Consider the following 22,895-nt stretch of genomic DNA (forward strand, 5'->3'; position numbering starts at 1 on the left):
GGGGTGGGGGCTGGCTGGTGGGGGTGGGGTGGAGCTGGTGGGTGGGGGTGGGGGCTGGATGGTGGGGGCTGGCGGGTGGGTGTGGGGGCTGGTGGGTGGGGGTGGGGGTGGGTGGCGGTGGGGGTAGAGCTGGTGGGTGGGGGTGGGGGCTGGATGGTGGGGGCTGGCGGGTGGGTGTGGGGGCTGGCAGGTGGGGGTGGGGCTGGTGGGTGGCGAAATGGTGGGGGTGGGGGATGGTGGGGGGGTGGGGTGGGGGTGGGTGGGTGGGGATGGGGGATGGCGGGTTGTGGAATGGGGGATGGTGGGGGATGGTGGGGGGGTGGGGGCTGGATGGTGGGGGCTGGCGGATGGTGGGGATGGTGGGTGTGGGGGCTGGATGGTAGGGATGGGCTGGTGGGTGGTGGAAGGGTGGGGGATGGAGGGGGTTGGGGGATGGGGGTGGCTGGCGGGCTCCTGTTCACTCAGTGCTCCCTGGGAAGGGCTATCATTTATAATGTTTCTCCTCCTGGATAAACAGACATTCACGCGGCCTCATCCATTCACTTGCACAATCTGTGATGTTCCCACGGAAACACTCTGAGGCCGTTAGGTCGCCAAGAAAAACAAATCGTCAAATGAAGAATTCTGTTTTACTTTCTTAACTAAGACCAAGGGGTCAGGTCACGACTCCATGTCCCTCTTTCAGTCTGCGGGTGGCTGAGCACTGGGCCAACACTCCAGGAATTGAAGACTGTTCCCCAGGAATCTGAAGGAAGGACATATTTCCCTGGAGGGAGTTCAATTAAAGTTCACCAGCCTACTTATTGGGATGAGGGGATTGTTCCATGAGGAGCGATTGACTGGACGAGGCCCATAAAATTCTCAAGGGGCTTCACCAGGTAGATGTTTCTCCTGGCGAGGGAATCCAGAACACAGGGTCACTGTCTCAGAGAAATGGACGGACGAATAAAGGGAAGACTTCTGTGTCTAACCCCATGCTGTACCAGTCCTGGGAGTGTTTGATGGGGACAGTGTAGAGGGAGCTTTACTCTGTATCTAACCCCGTGCTGTCCCGCCCTGGGAGTGTTTGATGGGGACAGTGTAGAGGGAGCTTTACTCTGTATCTAACCCCGTGCTGTACCTGTCCTGGGAGTGTTTGATGGGGACAGTGTAGAGGGAGCTTTACTCTGTATCTAACTCCATGCTGTACCTGTCCTGGGAGTGTTTGATGGGGACAGTGTCAAGGGAGCTTTACTCTGTATCTAACCCCGCGCTGTACCTATCCTGGGAGTGTTTGATGGGGACAGTGTAGAGGGAGCTTTACTCTGTATCTAACCCCGTGCTGTACCTGTCCTGGGAGTGTTTGATGGGGACAGTGTCAAGGGAGCTTTACTCTGTATCTAACCCCGTGCTGTACCTGTCCTGGGAATGTTTGATGGGGACAGTGTCAAGGGAGCTTTACTCTGTATCTAACCCCGTGCTGTACCTGTCCTGGGAGTGTTTGATGGGGACAGTGTAGAAAGAGCTTTGCTCTGTATCTAACCCGGTGCTGTACCTGTCCTGGGAGTGTTTGATGGGGACAGTGTAGAGGGAGCTTTACTCTGTATCTAACCCCGTGCTGTACCTGTCCTGGGAGTGTTTGATGGGGACAGTGTAGAGGAAGCTTTACTCTGTATCTAACCCCGTGCTGTACCTGTCCTGGGAGTGTTTGATGGGGACAGTGTAGAGGAAGCTTTACTCTGTATCTAACCCCGTGCTGTACCTGTCCTGGGAATGTTTGATGGGGACAGTGTAGAGGGAGCTTTACTCTGTATCTAACCCCGTGCTGTACCTGTCCTGGGAGTGTTTGATGGGGACAGTGTAGCGGGAGCTTTACTCTGTATCAAACCACGTGCTGTACCTGTCCTGGGAGTGTTTGATGGGGACAGTGTAGAAGGAGCTTTGCTTTGTATCTAACCCCATGCTGTACCTGTCCTGGGAGTGTTTGATGGGGACAGTGTAGAGGGAGCTTTACTCTGTATCTAACCCCGTGCTGTACCTGTCCTGGGAGTGTTTGATGGGGACAGTGTCAAGGGAGCTTTACTCTGTATCTAACCCCGTGCTGTACCTGTCCTGGGAGTGTTTGATGGGGACAGTGTCAAGGGAGCTTTACTCTGTATCTAACCCCGCGCTGTACCTATCCTGGGAGTGTTTGATGGGGACAGTGTAGAGGGAGCTTTACTCTGTATCTAACCCCGTGCTGTACCTGTCCTGGGAGTGTTTGATGGGGACAGTGTCAAGGGAGCTTTACTCTGTATCTAACCCCGTGCTGTACCTGTCCTGGGAATGTTTGATGGGGACAGTGTCAAGGTAGCTTTACTCTGTATCTAACCCCGTGCTGTACCTGTCCTGGGAGTGTTTGATGGGGACAGTGTAGAAAGAGCTTTGCTCTGTATCTAACCCCGTGCTGTACCTGTCCTGGGAGTGTTTGATGGGGACAGTGTAGAGGGAGCTTTACTCTGTATCTAACCCCGTGCTGTACCTGTCCTGGGAGTGTTTGATGGGGACAGTGTAGAGGGAGCTTTACTCTGTATCTAACCCCGTGCTGTACCTGTCCTGGGAATGTTTGATGCGGACAGTGTAGAGGGAGCTTTACACTGTATCTAACCCCGTGCTGTACCTGTCCTGGGAGTGTTTGATGGGGACAGTGTAGCGGGAGCTTTACTCTGTATCTAACCACGTGCTGTACCTGTCCTGGGAGTGTTTGATGGGGACAGTGTAGAAGGAGCTTTGCTTTGTATCTAACCCCGTGCTGTACCTGTCCTGGGAGTGTTTGATGGGGACAGTGTAGAGGGAGCTTTACTCTGTATCTAACCCCGTGCTGTACCTGTCCTGGGAGTGTTTGATGGGGACAGTGTCAAGGGAGCTTTACTCTGTATCTAACCCCGTGCTGTACCTGTCCTGGGAGTGTTTGATGGGGACAGTGTCAAGGGAGCTTTACTCTGTATCTAACCCCGCGCTGTACCTATCCTGGGAGTGTTTGATGGGGACAGTGTAGAGGGAGCTTTACTCTGTATCTAACCCCGTGCTGTACCTGTCCTGGGAGTGTTTGATGGGGACAGTGTCAAGGGAGCTTTACTCTGTATCTAACCCCGTGCTGTACCTGTCCTGGGAATGTTTGATGGGGACAGTGTCAAGGTAGCTTTACTCTGTATCTAACCCCGTGCTGTACCTGTCCTGGGAGTGTTTGATGGGGACAGTGTAGAAAGAGCTTTGCTCTGTATCTAACCCCGTGCTGTACCTGTCCTGGGAGTGTTTGATGGGGACAGTGTAGAGGGAGCTTTACTCTGTATCTAACCCCGTGCTGTACCTGTCCTGGGAGTGTTTGATGGGGACAGTGTAGAGGGAGCTTTACTCTGTATCTAACCCCGTGCTGTACCTGTCCTGGGAATGTTTGATGCGGACAGTGTAGAGGGAGCTTTACACTGTATCTAACCCCGTGCTGTACCTGTCCTGGGAGTGTTTGATGGGGACAGTGTAGCGGGAGCTTTACTCTGTATCTAACCACGTGCTGTACCTGTCCTGGGAGTGTTTGATGGGGACAGTGTAGAAGGAGCTTTGCTTTGTATCTAACCCCGTGCTGTACCTGTCCTGGGAGTGTTTGATGGGGACAGTGTAGAGGGAGCTTTACTCTGTATCTAACCCCGTGCTGTACCTGTCCTGGGAGTGTTTGATGGGGACAGTGTCAAGGGAGCTTTACTCTGTATCTAACCCCGTGCTGTACCTGTCCTGGGAGTGTTTGATGGGGACAGTGTCAAGGGAGCTTTACTCTGTATCTAACCCTGCGCTGTACCTGTCCTGGGAGTGTTTGATGGGGACAGTGTAGAGGGAGCTTTACTCTGTATCTAACCCCGTGCTGTACCTGTCCTGGGAATGTTTGATGGGGACAGTGTAGAAGGAGCTTTGCTCTGTATCTAACCCCGTGCTGTGCCTGTCCTGGGAGTGTTTGATGGGGACAGTGTAGAGGGAGCTTTACTCTGTATCTAACCCCGTGCTGTACCTGTCCTGGGAGTGTTTGATGGGGACAGTGTAGAGGGAGCTTTACTCTGTATCTAACCCCGTGCTGTACCTGTCCTGGGAGTGTTTGATGGGGACAGTGTAGAGGGAGCTTTACTCTGTATCTAACCCCGTGCTGTACCTGTCCTGGGAGTGTTTGATGGGGACAGTGTAGAGGGAGCTTTACTCTGTATCTAACCCCGTGCTGTACCTGTCCTGGGAATGCTTGATGGGGACAGTGTAGAGGGAGCTTTACGCTGTATCTAACCCCGTGCTGTACCTGTCCTGGGAGTGTTTGATGGGGACAGTGTAGAGGGAGCTTTACTCTGTATCTAACTCTGTGCAGTACTTGTCCTGGGAGTGTTTGATGGGGACAGTGTAGAGGGAGCTTTACTCTGTATCTAACCCCGTGCTGTACCTGTCCTGGGAGTGTTTGATGGGGACAGTGTAGAGGGAGCTTTACTCTGTATCTAACCGCATGCTGTACCTCTCCTGGGAGTGTTTGATGGGGACAGTGTAGAGGGAGCTTTACTCTGTCTTTAACCCCGTGCTGTACCTGTCCTGGGAGTGTTTGATGGGGACAGTGTCAAGGGAGCTTTACTCTGTATCTAACCCCGTGCTGTACCTGTCCTGGGAGTGTTTGATGGGGACAGTGTAGCGGGAGCTTTACTCTGTATCTAACCCCGTGCTGTACCTGTCCTGGGAGTGTTTGATGGGGACAGTGTAGAAGGAGCTTTGCTCTGTATCTAACCCCGTGCTGTACCTGTCCTGGGAGTGTTTGATGGGGACAATGTAGAGGGAGCTTTACTCTGTATCTAACCCCGTGCTGTACCTGTCCTGGGAATGTTTGATGGGGACAGTGTAGAGGGAGCTTTACGCTGTATCTAACCCCGTGCTGTACCTGTCCTGGGAGTGCTTGATGGGGACAGTGTAGAGGGAGCTTTACTCTGTATCTAACCGCATGCTGTACCTGTCCTGGGAGTGTTTGATGGGGACAGTGTAGAAGGAGCTTTGCTCTGTATCTAACCCCGTGCTGTACCTGTCCTGGGAGTGTTTGATGGGGACAGTGTAGAGGGAGCTTTACTCTGTATCTAACCCCGTGCTGTACCTGTCCTGGGAGTGTTTGATGGGGACAGTGTCAAGGGAGCTTTTCTCTGTATCTAACCCCGTGCTGTACCTGTCCTGGGAGTGTTTGATGGGGACAGTGTAGCGGGAGCTTTACTCTGTATCTAACCCCGTGCTGTACCTGTCCTGGGAGTGTTTGATGGGGACAGTGTAGAAGGAGCTTTGCTCTGTATCTAACCCCGTGCTGTACCTGTCCTGGGAGTGTTTGATGGGGACAGTGTAGAGGGAGCTTTACTCTGTATCTAACCCCGTGCTGTACCTGTCCTGGGAGTGTTTGATGGGGACAGTGTAGAGGGAGCTTTACTCTGTATCTAACCCCGTCCTGTACCTGTCCTGGGAGTGTTTGATGGGGACAGTGTCAAGGGAGCTTTACTCTGTATCTAACCCGGTGCTGTACCTGTCCTGGGAGTGTTTGATGGGGACAGTGTAGAGGGAGCTTTACTCTGTATCTAACTCCATGCTGTACCTGTCCTGGGAGTGTTTGATGGGGACAGTGTCAAGGGAGCTTTACTCTGTATCTAACCCCGCGCTGTACCTATCCTGGGAGTGTTTGATGGGGACAGTGTAGAGGGAGCTTTACTCTGTATCTAACCCCGTGCTGTACCTGTCCTGGGAGTGTTTGATGGGGACAGTGTAGAGGGAGCTTTACTCTGTATCTAACCCCGTCCTGTACCTGTCCTGGGAGTGTTTGATGGGGACAGTGTCAAGGGAGCTTTACTCTGTATCTAACCCCGTGCTGTACCTGTCCTGGGAATGTTTGATGGGGACAGTGTCAAGGGAGCTTTACTCTGTATCTAACCCCGTGCTGTACCTGTCCTGGGAGTGTTTGATGGGGACAGTGTAGAAAGAGCTTTGCTCTGTATCTAACCCCGTGCTGTACCTGTCCTGGGAGTGTTTGATGGGGACAGTGTAGAGGGAGCTTTACTCTGTATCTAACCCCGTGCTGTACCTGTCCTGGGAGTGTTTGATGGGGACAGTGTAGAGGGAGCTTTACTCTGTATCTAACCCCGTGCTGTACCTGTCCTGGGAGTGTTTGATGGGGACAGTGTAGAGGGAGCTTTACTCTGTATCTAACTGTGGCGCACAAAGACTCCGTGAGACAAACAGAGTGAAGTCGATGAGGCTTTATTAAGCGTGTCTGTTCCCCAGCAGCCCGATAGTAAACTGGCATGCGGGGGAAGGCACCGGCTTCTTATACTTCGCCTTCAGGGCGGAGTATGAGGTCAACGGCCAACCAGGACCCGGGATCTGTCAGCCAATGACATTAGGGCTTCCAGTCCCACATGACCCCCAATACATACTACCACACTAACCCCGTGCTGTACCTGTCCTGGGAGTGTTTGATGGGGACAGTGTCAAGGGAGCTTTACTCTGTATCTAACCCCGTGCTGTACCTGTCCTGGGAGTGTTTGATGGGGACAGTGTCAAGGGAGCTTTACTCTGTATCTAACCCTGCGCTGTACCTGTCCTGGGAGTGTTTGATGGGGACAGTGTAGAGGGAGCTTTACTCTGAATCTAACCCCGTGCTGTACCTGTCCTGGGAGTGTTTGATGGAGACAGTGTCAAGGGAGCTTTACTCTGTATCTAACCCCGTGCTGTACCTCTCCTGGGAGTGTTTGATGGGGACAGTGTCAAGGGAGCTTTACTCTGTATCTAACCCCGTGCTGTACCTGTCCTGGGAATGTTTGATGGGGACAGTGTAGAAGGAGCTTTGCTCTGTATCTAACCCCGTGCTGTACCTGTCCTGGGAGTGTTTGATGGGGACAGTGTAGAGGGAGCTTTACTCTGTATCTAACCCCGTGCTGTACCTGTCCTGGGAGTGTTTGATGGGGACAGTGTAGAGGGAGCTTTACTCTGTATCTAACCCCGTGCTGTACCTGTCCTGGGAGTGTTTGATGGGGACAGTGTAGAGGGAGCTTTACTCTGTATCTAACCCCGTGCTGTACCTGTCCTGGGAGTGTTTGATGGGGACAGTGTAGAGGGAGCTTTACTCTGTATCTAACCCCGTGCTGTACCTGTCCTGGGAATGTTTGATGGGGACAGTGTAGAGGGAGCTTTACGCTGTATCTAACCCCGTGCTGTACCTGTCCTGGGAGTGTTTGATGGGGACAGTGTAGAGGGAGCTTTACTCTGTATCTAACTCTGTGCAGTACTTGTCCTGGGAGTGTTTGATGGGGACAGTGTAGAGGGAGCTTTACTCTGTATCTAACCCCGTGCTGTACCTGTCCTGGGAGTGTTTGATGGGGACAGTGTAGAGGGAGCTTTACTCTGTATCTAACCGCATGCTGTACCTGTCCTGGGAGTGTTTGATGGGGACAGTGTAGAAGGAGCTTTGCTCTGTATCTAACCCCGTGCTGTACCTCTCCTGGGAGTGTTTGTTGGGGACAGTGTAGAGGGAGCTTTACTCTGTCTTTAACCCCGTGCTGTACCTGTCCTGGGAGTGTTTGATGGGGACAGTGTCAAGGGAGCTTTACTCTGTATCTAACCCCGTGCTGTACCTGTCCTGGGAGTGTTTGATGGGGACAGTGTAGCGGGAGCTTTACTCTGTATCTAACCCCGTGCTGTACCTGTCCTGGGAGTGTTTGATGGGGACAGTGTAGAAGGAGCTTTGCTCTGTATCTAACCCCGTGCTGTACCTGTCCTGGGAGTGTTTGATGGGGACAGTGTAGAGGGAGCTTTACTCTGTATCTAACCCCGTGCTGTACCTGTCCTGGGAATGTTTGATGGGGACAGTGTAGAGGGAGCTTTACGCTGTATCTAACCCCGTGCTGTACCTGTCCTGGGAGTGCTTGATGGGGACAGTGTAGAGGGAGCTTTACTCTGTATCTAACCGCATGCTGTACCTGTCCTGGGAGTGTTTGATGGGGACAGTGTAGAAGGAGCTTTGCTCTGTATCTAACCCCGTGCTGTACCTGTCCTGGGAGTGTTTGATGGGGACAGTGTAGAGGGAGCTTTACTCTGTATCTAACCCCGTGCTGTACCTGTCCTGGGAGTGTTTGATGGGGACAGTGTCAAGGGAGCTTTTCTCTGTATCTAACCCCGTGCTGTACCTGTCCTGGGAGTGTTTGATGGGGACAGTGTAGCGGGAGCTTTACTCTGTATCTAACCCCGTGCTGTACCTGTCCTGGGAGTGTTTGATGGGGACAGTGTAGAAGGAGCTTTGCTCTGTATCTAACCCCGTGCTGTACCTGTCCTGGGAGTGTTTGATGGGGACAGTGTAGAGGGAGCTTTACTCTGTATCTAACCCCGTGCTGTACCTGTCCTGGGAGTGTTTGATGGGGACAGTGTAGAGGGAGCTTTTCTCTGTATCTAACCCCGTCCTGTACCTGTCCTGGGAGTGTTTGATGGGGACAGTGTCAAGGGAGCTTTACTCTGTATCTAACCCGGTGCTGTACCTGTCCTGGGAGTGTTTGATGGGGACAGTGTAGAGGGAGCTTTACTCTGTATCTAACCCCGTGCTGTACCTGTCCTGGGAATGTTTGATGGGGACAGTGTAGAGGGAGCTTTACGCTGTATCTAACCCCGTGCTGTACCTGTCCTGGGAGTGTTTGATGGGGACAGTGTAGAGGGAGCTTTACTCTGTATCTAACCGCATGCTGTACCTGTCCTGGGAGTGTTTAATGGGGACAGTGTAGAGGGAGCTTTACTCCGTATCTAACCCCGTACTGTACCTGTCCTGGGGGTGTTTGATGGGGACAGTGTAGAGGGAGCTTTACTCTGTATCTAACCCCGTGCTGTACCTCTCCTGGGAGTGTTTGATGGGGACAGTGTAGAGGGAGCTTTACTCTGTATCTAACCCCGTGCTGTACCTGTCCTGGGAGTGTTTGATGGGGACAGTGTAGAGGGAGCTTTACTCTGTATCTAACCCCGTGCTGTACCTGTCCTGGGAGTGTTTGATGGGGACAGTGTAGAGGGAGCTTTACTCTGTATCTAACCCCGTGCTGTACCTGTCCTGGGAGTGTTTGATGGGGACAGTGTAGAGGGAGCTTTACTCTGAATCTAACCCCGTGCAGTACCTGTCCTGGGAGTGTTTGATGGGGACAGTGTAGAGGGAGCTTTACTCTGTATCTAACCCCGTGCTGTACCTGTCCTGGGAGTGTTTGATGGGGACAGTGTAGAAGGAGCTTTGCTCTGTATCTAACCCCGTGCTGTTTATATCCTGGGAGTGTTTGATGGGGTCAGTGTAGAGTGAGCTTTACTCTGTATCTAACCCCGTGCTGTGCCTGTCCTGGGAGTGTTTGATGGGGACAGTGTAGAGGGAGCTTTACTCTGTATCTAACCCCGTGCTGTACCTGTCCTGGGAGTGTTTGATGGGGACAGTGTAGAGGGAGCTTTACTCTGTATCTAACCCCGTGCTGTACCTGTCCTGGGAGTGTTTGATGGGGACAGTGTAGAGGGAGCTTTACTCTGAATCTAGGGCTGTATATATGTATCGAATGATCACCTGGCCAAAGATTCTAACCCTTAGGTTCTAAAATAGTGACCACATCATTCCCCCAGCTACAATATCCACCATAACTCGGTGAGAACTAAGTGAAAAAAGGGAAAAAGAAATTACCTGGATTTATAAAGCAGCTTTCAAACCCTCAGGACATCCTCAAAGTACTTTACTGCTAATGCTGGTGTTTTGAAGTGTAATGGTCATTGTAATGTAGGAAGCACAGCAGTCAATTCACACACAGCACGGTCCCACAAACAGCAATATAACAATGACCAGGTGGTCTGTTTGTTGAGCGATGTTGACTGAGATAAATATTGGAGAAAACCATCCTCTTCTTCTTCGAAATATTGGCCCTAAGATCTTTTAGCTCAGAGCACGGATGGGGCCTGGGTTTAAAGTTTCATCTGAAGGACTGCACCCCTGAATTGGGGTGGCATGGTAGCACAGTGGTTAGCACTGTCGCTTCACAGCGGCAGGGTCCCAGGTTCGATTCCCGGCTTGGGTCACTGTCTGTGCGGAGTCTGCACGTTCTCCCCGTGTGTGCGTGGGTTTCCTCCGGGTGCTCCGGTTTCCTCCCACAGTCCAAAGACGTGCAGGTTAGGTGGATTGGTCGTGATAAATTGCCCTTAGTGCCCAAAGGGGTTGGGTGGGGTTACTGGGTTACGGGTCTGGGGCGGAGTTCTGGGCTTAAAATGGGGGTGCTCTTTCCAAGGGCCGGTGCAGGCTCGATGGGCTGAATGGCCTCCTTCTGCACTGTAAATTCTATGTACCCCCTCAGTAATATTGCCTGGATTTCATGCTCAAGTATCTGGATAGGGGACTTGAACCCATGAACTTCTCCCTCAGGGAGCAAGCTACTGAGCCACAGCCCGTACCTGAAGCATTGAGGATCTGAGTAACACAGGTTTCCCCTGTGGGTGGGGGTGGCGGAGGGTAGGGTGGGGTGGGGGTAATGTTTAGTTACCTGCAGCACAGGGCTGGTGTCATAGCTGTAGGCGCTGGGTCGTCCCTCCAACGTGGAAAAGGCCACATTCCCCCCAGTCAGCGGGGAGATGTCACTGAACTCGTCGGTACAGAACGCCACCCGCTCCTCGGCCCCCGACCGCAGGAAGCTCCCGGCCGAATAGCCGTATGTCTGGCTGCACGAGGCGCTGTAGTACTGGTAGGGAGTCCAGGGGGCGCCCTCCCGTGTCCTCTTATAGATGGCAAAACTCTCTGGCCTGCTGGTGTGAAACTTCAGTCGGATGTAGGTGATTTCGAATGACTTTCCTAAAGCAAGGGAGATAATCCAATATTTCATCACAAAGACATTGACAAACGGTCAGCGATCCCAATGAGCGACCCCATTTATTGGGCATTAAAACCTCCATTACACGGTGCACTGTCCACTTTACTGGATCACCGTTCTGCATTAGCGCCTGGAGAGAAAGTCAAAAGTATTTCCAGTACTGAGGGTGAGCACGGCGGCCCAGTGGGTTAGCCCTGCTGCCTCACGGCGCCAAGGTCCCAGGTTCGATCCCGGCTCTGGGTCACTGTCTGTGTGGAGTTTGCACATTCTCCCCGTGTCTGCGTAGGTTTCATAGAATTTACAGTGCAGAAGGAGGCCATTCGGCCCATCGAGCCTGCACCGGCTCTTGGAAAGAGCACCCTACCCAAGGTCAACACCGCCACCCTATCCCCATAACCCAGTAACCCCACCCAACACTAAGGGCAATTTTGGACACTAAGGGCAATTTATCACGGCCAATCCACCTAACCTGCACATCTTTGGACTGTGGGAGGAAACCGGAGGACCCGGAGGAAACCCACGCACACACGGGGAGGATGTGCAGACTCCGCACAGACAGTGACCCAAGCCGGAATCGAACCTGGGACCCCGGAACTGTGAAGCAATTGTGCTATCCACACTGCTACAGTGCCCCCACAACCCAAAGATGTGCAGAGTAGGTGGATTGGCCATGCTAAATTGCCCCTTAATTGGAAAAAATGAATTGGGTACTCTAAAAAAAATTTTTTAAGTGTATTTCCAATTCTGAATATTTTATGTTCAAAATCTTCAGGAACCTCCCTTTCTCTTTAATTAACTAAACAAGACTCACCACCAGCTCACCTTATTACCTTAAAACTACTGCGTGTTTAACATCCTTCAACATGACATATTAGACACGCACGAGGATCTCCTGGTGAAGCTGCTCCTGGGCCGGGCGAAACTCGCCATTAACAGGTCCAGACAGCGGGCGACCGAGGGGGTTGTCCGGCCAGACTGTCCGCCCCTCTGCCGCGGCCTCATTCTTGGCCGGCTCTCCCTGGAGAGGGAGCATGAGGAGTCCACGGGCACCATTGAGGCATTCCATGCCCAATGGGCACCACAGGGGTCAGATTGCTTTCCCCACCCCCCTTTTCACATTGTGATTCGATGTTGCTAAGCTTCCGTTGTTCTTAGTTATTTTGGGGCAGTGCCCCTACCAGTGCGGCCTCTTCTAACTTACCCCGAGTTTGTTTCCTTGATTATATTGATTTAATTAGACCCCAAAAAAAATTACATGATAGTCAATTAAGTACTTTTAAATAGTCACTGCTGTGCTGTAAGAAATATGACGGTGAGTTCACACAGGGTCACTCCCTAAAGCAATGTGATGAAGACCAGATGGTCAGGTTTTTGTTTCGTGGGTTGAGGGGTAAATACTGGGGGAAACTCATCATCCAAAGTGAGCTGTGGCATCTTTTTTAACTGAAAAGGCAGTTTAAGATCTCAGGTGTAAGACAGCACCTGTGACAGAACAGTACTGTGCTCAGGTGTAAGATTTGAATCCACAACATTGTGACTCAGAGGTTACGAGCACTACCCACTCAGCCACTGATCATCTCCATCACAGCGCCAACACCCTTGCGAATTCAGCCCTGGAGCTTAAAGAACACAGTCATCGTTATACGTGGCTCCTTCGTCAATAATCCTTTCACTGCCAATTACACAGGGAAATGTCTGATCAGGTGGTAAGTGTGGTCAGATCAATGATAACACCTGAGCTCAGCAATAATCCTCCAAAGCGGCTGAGATCGTCAATCAGGCTTGCTCAAAGGGTTGCTGTCTGGACAACAAGGGGTCATCAATAGACAGCCATGGATGCGCTGTAAAAGGCGTGGGTGCATTATTTGGCCTTGTTTTATGTTAAAATCTCAAAACAGGCCATTTCTGATTGAGGTTTGAACAGTGACCTTTCCTCTTCGTGGTTCTGGCAGTCAGCTGGAGGAAACCTCCTACACAGTTCGTCTGCTTAAATGTCACTGGCGCATGAAGTGAGCGTGAGGAATGTGGAGATCTTCATTGTCTTTCAGTCCATTCTGCATGTGGAATCAATGAGTTATCGCCAAGGGGAGTTGGCCGGTTTTCTCTGTGCTCTTCTTGAGTCTCTGATATTTGACGCATTTAATACTTTCATCCAAAAATATTAGCCCAGCGCAGGAAAGCGAATCAACCCGTTGGGCGGCACGGTAGCATTGTGGTTAGCACAATTGCTTCACAGCTCCAGGGTCCCAGGCTCGATTCCGGCTTGGGTCACTGTCTGTGCGGAGTCTGCACATCCTCCCCGTGTCTGCGTGGGTTTCCTCCGGGTGCTCCGGTTTCCTCCCACAGTCCAAAGATGTGCAGGGTAGGTGGATTGGCCATGATAAATTGCCCTTAGTGTCCAAAATTGCCCTTAGTATTGGGTGGGGTTACTGGGTTATGGGGATAGGGTGGAGGTGTGGACCTTGGGTAGGGTGCTCATTCCAAGAGCTGGTGCAGACTCGATGGGCCAAATGGCCTCCTTCTGCACTGTAAATTCTATGATAAACTATGTTTACTCTGATGGTGGGATTAATTTGGAATGAACAGTCACACCAGATTGCTCTCTTCTGCCTCCTAGCTGTCAGTATCAGAGCAGCAACATCCTCAGGTCCGCAAGAGAACAAGACCCAATGGATGAAAAATAGATGAAGTTGCATTTCAATAGTTTATAATCCCGTGAGTTTAGATGACTAAAGGAGTGATCTAAAGGCGATGATTGTTGACAGAGGAGTGATGACTAGGCCATAACGTCCTGACTCCGTAGCATCGCATTATGATGCGCTGTGGAAGCGCTCGAGGGAGTTCCAATTTAAGGGTTTAACCTGGCGATTATCCAAAAGGGCTAACTTCCCCTGGTCAACTGCACTGGGCTGGGAACCATCTGACAGAAGTGACTTAAATCACCTACCCAGATGAGTCTGACAGTTTTACCCTCATAGTTGCACAGTGGTTAGCACTGTGGCTTCACAGCGCCAGGGTCCCAGGTTCGATTCCCGGCTTGGGTCAGTGTCTGTGCGGAGTCTGCACGTTCTCCCCGTGTCTGCGTGGGTTTCCTCCGGGTGCTCCGGTTTCCTCCCACAGTCCAAAGACGTGCAGGTTAGGTGGATTGGCCGTGATAAATTGCCCTTAGTGTCCAAAAAGGTTTGGTGGGGTTACTGGGTTATGGGGATGGGGTGGAGGTGTGGGCTCAGGTAGGGTGCTATTGCCAAGACTCGATGGGCCGAATGGCCTCCTTCTGCACTGTAAATTCTGTGATTCTATGAAAGAGTTAGAAAGGAAAAAAAAAATCACTTTGAACTTCAGAGTAACTACTTTAAACACCCCCGGGCCGGGACCCGCATGGGTCCCCCCCCCCAAGAGACCACCCTACACACCTCCCTCACTTACTTCCCCCCCACACCCCCACCCCACACCCAAACCCAGCTTTGCCTGGCCTGACATCCACCCCCTCCGGCCTGGTGCGGTTGACCTGACAGCAGACCCCCCCCACCCACTCTGCCCACCTTGACACTGGACCGATCCCCCAGGTCCAACTCCAGACTCTGGCCCACTCGGTCTGATGTCCGAACCCCACCCCCACTCACCTTCCAAACTTAACCGTCTCCAATTCCATACCCTCCTTAAAGACCTGCTTTACGGCAGTTGGTGCTGTAAAAAAGGGGGCGTGTCTTTCCCCAGGGCCCTCCATGTTCACCACCTCTTCACATAAACAGTCGTGGGAACCCCAATGAATCTGAGGATGAATTGATCATTTGGATGGATGTTCGTTCGGTAAGAGTGATACTGGAACCGGGGAAGTAGATGGAGTTAAAGATTCTGAACAGTCCTGGTCTCATTGAATGATGGAGTAAACTCGAACAACTGACTGGCCTCCTCCTCTTCCTACCGTCACTGAACTGTAGTTAAAGTACACAGTCAGAAATATTATAGATTTTAAGGATAATTCTCTTAAAATTGTACTTTTGCTTTCAACCCCTTCAATTGAGCTTCAAAGTCCTTTTCAAAGTGGAGGTCTGGAGAGATATTCTGGGACCTTTCTGTGTTTGTGTCGGACTCTGTTGACTCCAGAACTGATCATAGAGTCATTAAGGTGCAAGACCTGCCCAGGGATGTCCACTGAATCTTCTCAATGTGTGAGACTCCTGAGCTTCTCAAAGAACAGGAGTCAGGAAGAGACTTCCAAGGACCTCAACATAATTAACTACTTTGACTGGTGGAACAATGGCTCATTTTGCTTTGGTTGTGATAAAGACAGGATGCAAAAGTGGTGGAAGAACTTTGAGAGGCATCGTTAGAGAGGGTTCTTGGCCAAGGGAGAATAAAGTACAAAGGGCGGGATGCCACGCCGTCAGAAACGCCGACGCGTTTTACGGAGGCATGAACGTGCCGACCCGACGACTAATTCTGGCCCGCAAAAGGGACCGGCACGGCACTGGAGCCGTTCACGCCGCTCCAGCTGCTGATCTCGGCAGCAACTGGGCGTCGCAGGATCCGCGCATGCGCAGTGGTACCGGCGCCAACGCTCACAAGTGCAGTGCCTTCCTTCAACGCAGGACTACAGGAGCCGGCGGGGAAGAAACGAGGCCCCCAGCCAGAGAGGCCAGCCCGCCGAACGGTGGGCCCCAATCGCAGGCCAGGCCACATCGGAGCCCCCCCCCCCCCCCCACAGGCTGGCCCCCTCCCCCCCCCCCCCCCCCCGACCCTTCCACGCCGAGTTCCCGCCGGCTGAGAGCAGGTGTGGGCGCCGCCGGCGGGACTCGCCGTTCTCACGACGGCCGCTTGGCCCACCCCGGACCGAGGATCAGCGGGCCGGCCGAGTAGAGCGGCCCCCGGTCGGCGCCGTGCCAACCATGCAGGCGCCAATGGCGCCGATTCTCTGCTCCGCGGAGAATCGCGTGCCGGAGTCGGGGCGTCATGGCGCGATCCGAGACGGTCGTGGGGATTATCCGGCCCGGACCCGGGCTGAGAGAATCCCACTAAAGTATCCAGAAATCAAATGCTGTTCTGCTGGAAAGAGCCTGAGCCATCGTCAAATGTCATAACTGCGGAACTAGCGAAGAACAAGAAATGTTCGCTCTCTCCCATATCCTACTTGATCTGATGAGACCACCTGAAAAGGTAAGCACTGGCTAATTGACTACAGAAGCCATCGCAGCTGCTGAACGCAACCTTCATCTCATCCCATCACTCCAGGCAGCCAACACTTTGATTGCAAGCTTCTGACCGGCAATGTCATCTTTAAGGACTTAAGATAAAATCCAGTTTAGAAGTATTCTTTAGCCTTATCTCCATTTAATCTTTGTATGTACTTAGATACTGTCATGAATTTATTGCTCTTACTTCAGTAACTTAATGAAGTGGATTTTTAATAAACAAACCATCATCTTGATTAAAGTTAAATCTTTACTGCTGGCTATTTTTAAATTGGATCACTCGCAAGTCAAAAAAGTGGCTTCAAGGGGGTCACGTCACGTGGGCGCGGGAGTGGCTGCGTTTTCGGGAGTTCTGGCTATACTCAACTTTTAAACCTTTTTTTTTTAATCCTGATGCACATCCCATAATCATTTGGGTTTGGTGTATGTGCTTTGTGCCTGTGGTTTCTGAATTTCTTTCCAAATTTAAAAAAATGAAATTTAGAGTACCCAATTAATTTTTTCCCATTTAAGGGGCAATTTACCGTGGCCAATCCACCCACCTTGGTTTTGGGTTGTGGGGGCGAAACCCGCGCAGACATGGGGAGAATGTGCAAACTCCACATTGGACAGTGACCCGGGGCCGGGATCGTGCGCCGTGAGGCAGCAGTGCTAACCACTTCCTTGTATTACAGACCCAGATCCCTCCATTGACAACTGAATGAGGTTGACTCTCTTTTCAGGCGCGATGCCCTGAGATGGCATTGCCACCCGTGAACGTCCATGTATTGGGGCATGGTTATGCTTGGTGAGGTGCCATGCGGTTTACCATCGTCTTCTGCAGGTGACTGACCAGAAATCTCGCCCACCCTTACTGCCTGCCACAGCTCTATCTTGTTTCCATATGATGAACACAACTTCCTTGACCACCAAGTCCCGATGTGGGGCTTGAACCTGATGCTTGAGGCTCAGAGGCAGGGGCATTACACACTGCGCCACAAGACCTACCCTGTAAATATAATACGACTGTCACTAAGAAATGCAATCGGGAATTCCGGAGAAACTTCCTTGCCCAGGGAGTGGTTGAGATAACTTGGAGAGCTCTCAATAAGGGAAGCTCACACATACACATACAGAACAAGGTGGATACAGTGATGGGGTCAGTAGAATATGGTCAGAGGAGGCTCATGTGAAGCATAGAAATTGGCCTTGATCTGTTCCTGTGGGGTAAATCAAATTTACTTCTGTATAATTCCCGTCAGCAGCACCATGTGGAGAGCTGGTTGGGGGAAAGATCCTCCCATCTTTTCTGGACTGTTCTACCAGAACCATGCCAGGGCGGCACGGTAGCACAGTGGTTAGCACTGCTGCTTCTCAGCTCCAGGGTCCCGGGTTCGATTCCCGGCTTGGGTGTGCACGTTCTCCCCGTGTCTGCGCGGGGTTTCCTCCGGGTGCTCCGGTTTCCTCCCACAAGTCCCGAAAGCCGTGCTTGTTAGGTGAATTGGACATTCTGAATTCTCCCTCCGTGTACCCGAACAGGCGCCGGAATGTGGCGACTAGGGGCTTTTCACAGTAACTTTGTTGCGGTGTTAATGTAAGCCTACTTGGGACACTAATAAAGATTTATTAATGTAAACACAGCAGCAGGTCCGGACTCACAGCCAAAGACCCCCCCGCCTCACTTTTAGGGAGGTCCCAAATGCTGAGACCTTTCTGAAATGGAAGCAGGGAGGAGAGGGCAGCTCAGGGTTGAAGATAAAACCAGTAAAAGGCTGTTGAACCTTCACCCTTCCTCTCTAACCCACACAAACACGCTCTCTCTCTCTCTCACACACGCTCTCTCTCTCTCTCACACACACTCTCTCTCTCTCTCTCACACACACACTTTCTCTCTCTCCCGCAACCGGCGGGTTGGTCTGACACCGGCGCCACGAACGGCGCGAACCCGGCGTCGGGCCACCTGGAAGTGGCAGAATCCACCACACTTCCGGGGCCTAGGCCGGCGGAGGAGGGGTTGGGGCCACACCACCCGGCGCTGAGGGGCCGCCGTGGTCCCACGCGTGTGCAGGGGGTTTCTTCACCGCGCCGGCCATGGCAGAGCCCTGGAGAGGCCGGCGCGGAAGGAAGCGTGCCTCCACGGCACACCGAGGACTCCGGTAGACGGCCTACCAGCCAGGCCCCTCCCCCCAAGGACTCCGGTAGACGGCCTACCAGCCAGGTACCGCCGGGATGGACCATGTCCATTTCACGCCGGCGGGACTGGCCGAAATCGGGAAGCTGCTCGGCCCATCGGGGCCCGGTGAATTGACAGGGGGGGCCACTGCCAACTTGATCCCCCCGCCTGCCCGAAAACCGGCGCCGGAGAATTCAGCAGCCGACGTCGGAGCAGTGGGGCGGGATTCACACTGCCCCCCCCCCGGCCATTCTATGACCCGGCGGGGTGTCAGAGAATCCCGCCCATGCTCTCTCTCTTTCTCGCGCACACACGCTCTCTCTCTCACTCACGCACACACGCATTCTCTCTCTCTCACACACACACGCCCTCTCTCTCTCTCACGCACACACGCATTCTCTCTCTCTCACACACACACGCTCTCTCTCTCTCTCACACACACACGCTCTCTCTCTCTCACACACACACGCTCTCTCTCTCTCACACACACACGCCCTCTCTCTCACTCACACACACACGCTCTCTCTCTCTCACACACACACGCCCTCTCTCTCTCTCACGCACACACGCATTCTCTCTCTCTCACACACACACGCCCTCTCTCTCTCTCACGCACACACGCATTCTCTCTCTCTCACACACACACGCCCTCTCTCTCTCTCACACACACACGCCCTCTCTCTCACTCACACACACACGCTCTCTCTCTCTCTCACGCACACACGCATTCTCTCTCACTCACACACACACGCTCTCTCTCTCTCACACACACACGCCCTCTCTCTCACTCACACACACACGCTCTCTCTCTCTCACACACACACGCCCTCTCTCTCTCTCACGCACACACGCATTCTCTCTCTCTCACACACACACGCCCTCTCTCTCTCTCACGCACACACGCATTCTCTCTCTCTCACACACACACGCTCTCTCTCTCTCTCACACACACACGCATTCTCTCTCTCTCACGCACACGCTCTCTCTCGCACACGTTCTCTCTCTCTCTCACACACACACGCTCTCTCTCTCGCACACGTTCTCTCTCTCTCACGCACACGCTCTCTCTCGCACACGTTCTCTCTCTCTCACACACACACGCTCTCTCTCGCACACACGCTCGCTCTCTCGCTTGCATACACGCTCTCTCCCTCTCTCTCTCTCTTACACACACACTACCACACACATACACTCTCACACACACACACTCCTCACACACACACACTCCTTCTCACACACACACTATCACACTAACACACTCTCTCACACACACAGACTAACACACTCCCACACACACACACACACACTCCTTCTCACACACACACACACTCCTTCTCACACACACACTACCACACTAACACACTCTCTCACACACACTAACACTTTCTCTCACACACCAACACACACTCTCTCGCACTAATACACTCTCAAACACACACACCAACACACTCTCTCGCACTAACAGTTTCTCTCAAACACACACAATAACACACTCTCACACACTAACACTCTCACACACACTAACAAATTCTCACACACACACTAACAAACTCTCACACACACAATAACACTCTCTATCACACACTAACACATGCTCACACACACTGACACACTCTCTCACACACACTCACTAACACTCTCTCACACACACTAACACTCTCACACACACTAACACTCTCACACACACCAACACACTCTCTCTCGCACTAACATTCTCTCAAACACACACACACACGAACAAACTCTCACACACACACTAACAAACTCTCACACACACACTAACAAACTCTCACACACACACTAACAAACTCTCACACACACACTAACACACACACTAAAACTCTCACACACTAATACTCTCTCACACACACTCTCACTCTCACACACACCAACACACTCTCGCACTAACATATTCTCTCAAACACTCACACACTAACAAACTCACACACACACTAACAAACTCTCACACACACTAACACAATCTCACACACACACTAACACACTCACACACACACTAAAACTCTCACACACTAACACTCTCTCACACACACTATTACTCACACACACACCAACACACTCTCGCACTAACATATTCTCTCAAACACACACACACTAACAAACTCTCACACACACACTAACAAACTCTCACACACACATTAACACACTCTCTCTCACACATGAACACACTCACACACACACACTAACACACTCTCACACACACTAACACACTCTCACACACACACTAACACTCTCTCTCACACATGAACACACTCTCACACACACATTAACACTCTCACACACACACTAACGCACACTCTCACACACACCAACACACTCTCGCACTAACATATTCTCTCAAACACACACACACTAACAAAGTCTCACACACACACTAACAAACTCTCACACACACTAACACTCTCTCTCACACACACCAAAACTCTCACACACACACACTAACACTCTCTCTCACACACACTAACACACTCTCACACACACTAACACACTCACACACACTAACACACTCTCACACACACACTAACACACTCTCACACACTAACACACTCACACACACTAAAACTCTCTCACACACACACTAACACACTCACACACACTAACACTCTCTCTCACACACACTAACACTCTCACACACACTAACACACTCACACACACTAACACACTCTCACAAACACACTAACACACTCTCACAAACACACTAACACTCTCTCACACACTAACGCACTCTCACACGCACACTAACGCACTCTCTCACACACACTAACACTCTCTCACACACTAACACACTCACACACACTAAAACTCTCTCACACACACACTAACACACACACACACTAACACTCTCTCTCACACACACTAACACTCTCACACACACTAACACTCTCTCACACACTAACGCACTCTCACACACACACTAACGCACTCTCACACACACACTAACACACTCTCACACACTAACACACTCACACACACTAACACTCTCACACACACTAACACACTCACACACACTCGAACACACTCTCACGCACACACGAACACACTCTCACAAACACACTAACACACTCTCTCACACACACTAACACTCTCTCACACACACACTAATACTCTCTCACACACTAACGCACTCTCACACACACACTAACACTCTCTCACACACTAACACACTCTCACACACACACTAACACACTCTCACACACACACTAACGCACTCTCACACACACACTAACACTCTCTCACACACACTAACACATTCTCACACACACACTAACACTCTCTCACACACACTAACGCACTCTCTCACACACACTAACACTCTCTCACACACACTAACACTCTCACACACACCAACACACTCTCGCACTAACATATTCTCTCAAACACACTAACACACTTTCTCACACACACTAACACTCTCTCACACACACACTAACGCACTCACACACACACACTAACACACTTACACACACACTATCACACTCACACACACTAACACACTCTCACACACACTAACACACTCTCACAAACACACTAACACACTCTCTCACACACACTAACACTCTCTCACACACTAACGCACTCTCACACACACACTAACACACTCTCACAAACACACTAAACACACTCTCACACACACACTAAAACTCTCTCACACACCCACTAAACACACTCTCTCACACACACACTAAAACTCTCACAAACTAACACTCTCTCACACACACTAACACTCTCACACACACCAACACTCTCGCACTAACAAACTCTCACACACACACTAACAAACTCTCACACACACACTAACAAACTCTCACACACACACTAAACACACTCTCTCACACACATACTAAAACTCTCACACACAAATACTCTCTCACACACACTAAACACACTCTCTCACACACACACTAACACACTCAAACACAGTCTCTCACACACACTAATGCACTCTCACACACACTAACACACTCACACACACACTAGCACACTCTCACACACTCTAACACGCACACTAACACACTCACACACGCACTAACACACCCTCACACACACTAACATTCTCTCTCACACACACTAACACACTCTCACACACACACTAACACACTCTCACACACACACTAACACACTCTCACACACACGAACACATTCTCACACACACACTAACACACTCTCACACACACACTAACACACTCTCTCACACACACTAACACACTCTCACACACACTAACACACTCTCACACACACACTCTCACACACACTAACACACTCTCACACACACACTAACACACTCTCACACACACACTAACACTCTCTCACACACACTAACACACTCTCACACGCACACTAATACACTCTCACACACACACTAACACACTCTCACACACACTAACACTCTCTCTCACACACACTAACACACTCTCACACACACTAACACACTCACACACACTAACACACTCTCACACACACACGAACACACTCTCACAAACACACTAACACACTCCCTCACACACACTAACACTCTCTCACACACTAACACTCTCTCTCACACACACTAACACACTCTCACACGCACACTAACACACTCTCACACACACACTAACACACTCTCACACACACTAACACACTCTCTCACACACACTAACACTCTCTCACACACACTAACACACTCTC

The 22,895-nt window shown here is 51.4% G+C and overlaps 1 protein-coding gene across 1 annotated transcript in view; it reads right to left on the minus strand.

Moving 5' to 3' along the window:
• LOC140398869 (laminin subunit gamma-3-like) overlaps positions 1-22,895 on the minus strand; it is a 181,101-nt gene that overhangs the window by 97,790 nt on the left and 60,416 nt on the right. Inside the window, exon 2 of the mRNA XM_072487812.1 lies at positions 10,545-10,849. Coding sequence (XP_072343913.1) covers positions 10,545-10,849 — 305 coding nt within the window. The remainder of the gene's footprint in view (positions 1-10,544; positions 10,850-22,895) is intronic.

This window comes from Scyliorhinus torazame, chromosome 22, assembly GCF_047496885.1.
Source record: "Scyliorhinus torazame isolate Kashiwa2021f chromosome 22, sScyTor2.1, whole genome shotgun sequence".
NCBI lineage: Eukaryota > Metazoa > Chordata > Chondrichthyes > Carcharhiniformes > Scyliorhinidae > Scyliorhinus > Scyliorhinus torazame.